Source organism: Paramisgurnus dabryanus, chromosome 12 (genome assembly GCF_030506205.2).
Source record: "Paramisgurnus dabryanus chromosome 12, PD_genome_1.1, whole genome shotgun sequence".
Lineage (NCBI taxonomy): Eukaryota > Metazoa > Chordata > Actinopteri > Cypriniformes > Cobitidae > Paramisgurnus > Paramisgurnus dabryanus.
In genome coordinates, this window is record NC_133348.1 from 30,557,915 (window position 1) to 30,562,686 (window position 4,772).

Consider the following 4,772-nt stretch of genomic DNA (forward strand, 5'->3'; position numbering starts at 1 on the left):
TTAACAGCCAACAGATGTTACTGACAGAGAATACGGTTGATCGAGTATTATGACTTAACGAAAGGTTAGTGTTTTCCCCCACACACACAAACACCAGTTCTCTGTGTACGAGCTCTCTCTCTCCCTCCCTATGGTGCGGTATGCGCGCACACGCTTAACAGTATTCTCTGATATTTTTGAATTTGCGCTGAATTGCTATGCGCGATATAGGGGAGACCGGGTATAGTTGTAACACGGGGAGAGTTGCAACACTACCTTTTCGACGAATCAGGGATGAGATAGGAGTCATGTGACAGTTTCAGTTTTCTCAGACTTCCTTTATGATCCCACATGGAGGTGTTGTTGTCTGTGTTGCAATCTCTCCTGAAGTTACAGCCCAAAATCTAATTTTGAGGTAAGAAAGTAAAAAAAAAGAACAAGATAATATTTTTATTAGTACCTCTACTGTTGTAGATAATGTTGTATGAGTTATATCAGGTCAAACTTTAGTTTCTCCAGTAAAAAATGGTGTATCAACCTCCTGCTAATTTCAAAGCACCATGCTAACACAGCTAGCTAAACAATGGGTGACAGTGGTGGGGTAGGATGTAACACGTGTTTGATAAGTGTTACAACCATCCCCTTACATACAAATAAGAACATTTTTGTGATTTTAATAATTCTACAGAATGCCTAGAACGTGGGTGAGAAAAACAGAGCGTGGAGTCGATGCTACTCTTTTAAAAAGAGCAGCAGAGGAAGTTATGAAAGGAAAGTCTGTCAGGGCAGTGGCAAAATCCCACAAAATCTGCCATGTCACCTTGAACAGATATTGGCTGAAATATAAAGAACTGAAACACCAGGGATCGAGAGACCTTCCTCATGTAGGATATTACAGTCCTCACCAGGTCTTCACCAGGGAGCAGGAGGAGACTTTGTCTCAGTATATAAGCCAGGCAGCCGATATATACTATGGGCTAACTCCACGTGAGGTAAGCATGATGGATAAGCGTCTTAAGAACTGGGTAGAAAAGGCAAGATTTAAGACTTCTTAATTTGTATTGGACCGTTCATGCAAACTCATTTTATTCATCATTCATAAATATTAAATAATTTAAAATCTGGTAAAAGTAAAATAAATACCAACACACACAATTAGAAAAAAATGTGTCTCTACTCAGACATCATGTTATGATTTCTTTTAGGTCAGAAAGTTTGCGTATCAACTCGCGGTGGAATTCAACATTAAGCATCCACAAACCTGGAATGAGAAGAAAATGGCAGGGCCTGATTGGTTTAGCTCATTTATGAAACGGAACCCCAGACTTTCAGTGAGGAGTCCGCAGGCAACTAGCCTTTCAAGAGCCACCAGTTTCAATCGTGCTAATGTGGAACTCTTCTTCAATCGACTGAGGGAGGTGATTGACAAAAACGGGTTTGATGGCAGTGACATATGGAATGTCGATGAAACCAGCGTGACAACTGTCCAGGCACCATCCCGAGTTGTAGCACGCCGGGGTGTGAAGCAGGTCGGTGCCATGACGTCAGGGGAGAGGGGCACACTTGTTTCAGTTGCATATGCTGTGCAGGCTCTGGGGAATACAATTCCTCCATTCTTTGTGTTCCCTCGCAAGAATTTTAAGGATCACTTTGTTCAGAGTGGGCCATTGGGGAGTGCAGGAAGTGCTAATTCATCAGGCTGGATGCAGGAAGAGGATTTCCTATCATTCCTCGTTCACTTTGTGAAGCATACAAAGGTCAGTCCAGAAAGAAAGGTGTTGCTCTTGCTCGATAACCACTCTTCCCATATCTCAGTGAGAGCTGTGGATTTTTGCAAAGGCCAGGGAATTGTACTACTTACGTTCCCACCACATTGCAGCCATAAACTCCAACCACTTGATCGTAGTGTGTTTGGTCCATTTAAAAGGATGGTGAATTCGGCGAGTGATGACTGGATGAGGGGGAATCCAGGTAAAACTATGAGTATTTACGACATTCCAGCCATTGTGAGGATTGCCCTGCCCACAGCCGCAACACAGAAAAACATACAAGCGGGCTTCCAGTGTACAGGCATATGGCCTTATAATTGTAATATATTTCAAGACTGTGACTTTATGCCTTCACAAGTCACAGATCGTCCTGATCCATCTGAGGCTCTTCAAAAGAACTCCTCTCCATCTCACCTGCCGCCCGGCTCCTCTCCTCCTTACCTGCAGCCCGGCTCCTCTCCAGCTCACCTGCCGCCCGGCTCCTCTCCTCCTTACATGCAGCCCGACTCCTCTCCAGCTCACCTGCCGCCCGGCTCCTTTTTAGCTTACCTGCAGTCTGACTCCTCTCCTCCTTGCCTGCCACCCAGCTCCTCTTCAGCTCACCTGCCACCTGGCTCCACTTCAGCTCACCTGCTGCCTGGCCCATCTTCAGCTCACCTGTCGCCCGGCTCCTCTCCAGCTCACCTTCCGCCCGGTTCCTCTCCAGCCACTCATGTTGTCCACCTGCATTCGGGGTCCATCGTGGGTCAGTCGTTCAGTCCATCACTCATTAGGCCATTTCCAAAAGCAGGCCCAAGGAAAGAGACACGTAAGGGTAGGAAGAAGAGGCGCTCGGAAATCCTCACAGATACACCAGTGAAGCTTGCATTGGAAGAGGAGGAGCGTCGAAAAGGGAAAATCATCAGGAAAAAAATCTTGGGCAGTGTGAAAAGCCAAAACAAGAAGGGAAAAAAACCTGCTGGTAAAAGGGTGAAGGATGATAACTCCTCTTCAGAAGAGGAAGATTTCTGTGTAGTCTGCATGGAACCATTTCGAAATTCTAGATCCAAAGAAGTGTGGGTCAAGTGTGTTTTATGTAGCTTTTGGGCCCACCAGGCATGCACTCCAGGCCTGACCAATTTCATTTGTCACCATTGTGACTCTGAGTAACAATGTTGTTAATTAGTTTGTTCCTGTCACCATTGTGACTTAAGAATGCATTTCATTTATTTGTTTGTTTGTTATTGTCACTACTGTGACTGATAAAAATGCATTTCATGTTTGTTCTTGTCACCATTGTGACTTAAGAATGCATTAATTTATTTGTTTGTTATTGTCACTACTGTGACTGATAAAAATGCATTTCATGTTTGTTCTTGTCACCATTGTGACTTAAGAATGCATTTATTTATTTGTTTGTTATTGTCACCACTGTGACTGATAAAAATGCATTTTATGTTTGTTCTTGTCACCATTGTGACTGATAAAGAAATCATACGTTTGTTAACTGCAGCTATTCATTTAAAATAAAACTGTTGTTGTGGAATAACACTTGGAGTACCCTTTTAAAATAAAACTGTTGTTGTGGAATAACACTTGGAGTACCCTTAGTTTTTGTGCATTTTGTCTACCCGTTACAACTTACCCCAGTATGTGTTACAACCTACCCTAGTAGTGGGGTAGATTGTAACACAGGACCACCTTGTATTTGTGCTCCTCTCAAAAAGCCTTTGATATAGTTGGAGAAATTTAAATTGTTGCCAATTGTAGTAGACAAGTGTGGGTACTTTGCCTAAAAGTTTCAGACCTGTAGCTAAAAAAAAAGGTAGTTTTAGGTGCTGAAGAAAAAAGTGTTACAACCATCCCCGGTCTCCCCTACAATAAAACTATCACTCGCATTTAAAATTAAAAGCGCTCATAAACACAATCAGATGAGAAGAGCAACCTTGCATGAGACACACAGGTAATCCGAAATCACCTCGTATCAGCTCTTCAATGTAAATTGTATCAGACAATGTCACATTTAAATTAGGATTTTAGCAGTATAAAGTAACAGCTGGTTGGATTAAACACGAGGTGTTATTGGGTCGTGTTAGTCACTAGCTTAAACTCTTTCTTGTTGTCTGACAACAGAACAGATAATATGTAAAAAATAGCATTCAGTTGTGTTAAAATACAATATAGGCTAATAAACAATGAAAGTCAGATCAGACAGAGTAGAAAAACAAAATCCTGATATGTCAGAATGTTAACTAATACCAGCTACACGCAATGTACTTAAAGGAACAGTTCACTTAATTTAAATGGTCATATACATAAACTTGTTTCAAACCTGTATGAGTTTCTTTCTTCTGCTGAACACAAAAAAGAAAAGAGTTAAGAATGTCTGTAACCAAAATCAGTTGATGGATTCCATTGACTTCATATGTAGGAACAAAATAACATGCAGTCAATGGGGTTCATCAACTTTCTGGCTACTAAGATTCTTCAAAATATTTTATTTTGTGTTCAGCAGAAGAAAAACTCATACAGGTGTGAAATAACTTTAGGATGGGTAAATTATGACAATTTATTTAAAGTGAACTATTCTGGAACAGAACTGTTGTTTAATCCACGCAAAATACAAAAAATTAATACCATCTATATTAGAGCACGTGGCATTGCACAAGAACCATGCTTAATATTTTCTAAACCAGTATTTATTTTCATTTGAATTTTTTGATTGGCCCCCCCTGACTGGTTCTTGGTCCCCCCTGTGCCCCCCCATTTATAAAATCCTGGAATCGCCCCTGGCAAGGCGAAAGACCGGGGAAAGGACATCGACTTGTTTTACCTGCCTGTGTTGTTCAGGACATCAGACGTAGATATCCAGCTCCTCACGGACATTATAGCGGATATAAAGAAACGGATGAAGCTCTGGATCAGCTATGAGTGGGAGTTGTTTATGTTTTTTAATAAAAAGTTAAAACTCACATTTGTTGTGGTTCGTGTTATAGTCCTTAGAGTTGCTACGAGTTTATAAAGAAACAGTGACTGCAATTTGAG

General features: G+C 41.5%; 1 protein-coding gene across 1 annotated transcript; it reads left to right on the top strand.

Moving 5' to 3' along the window:
* The first annotated feature begins 335 nt into the window (after window positions 1-335).
* LOC135750151 (uncharacterized) lies at window positions 336-2,974 on the top strand. Its single transcript, XM_065268924.1, has 3 exons — window positions 336-394; window positions 668-971; window positions 1,185-2,974. Exons 2-3 carry the CDS (start codon window positions 669-671, stop codon window positions 2,895-2,897), a joined length of 2,016 nt encoding a protein of 671 aa, XP_065124996.1. The 5' UTR covers window positions 336-394; window position 668; the 3' UTR covers window positions 2,898-2,974.
* Window positions 2,975-4,772: the final 1,798 nt, after the last annotated feature.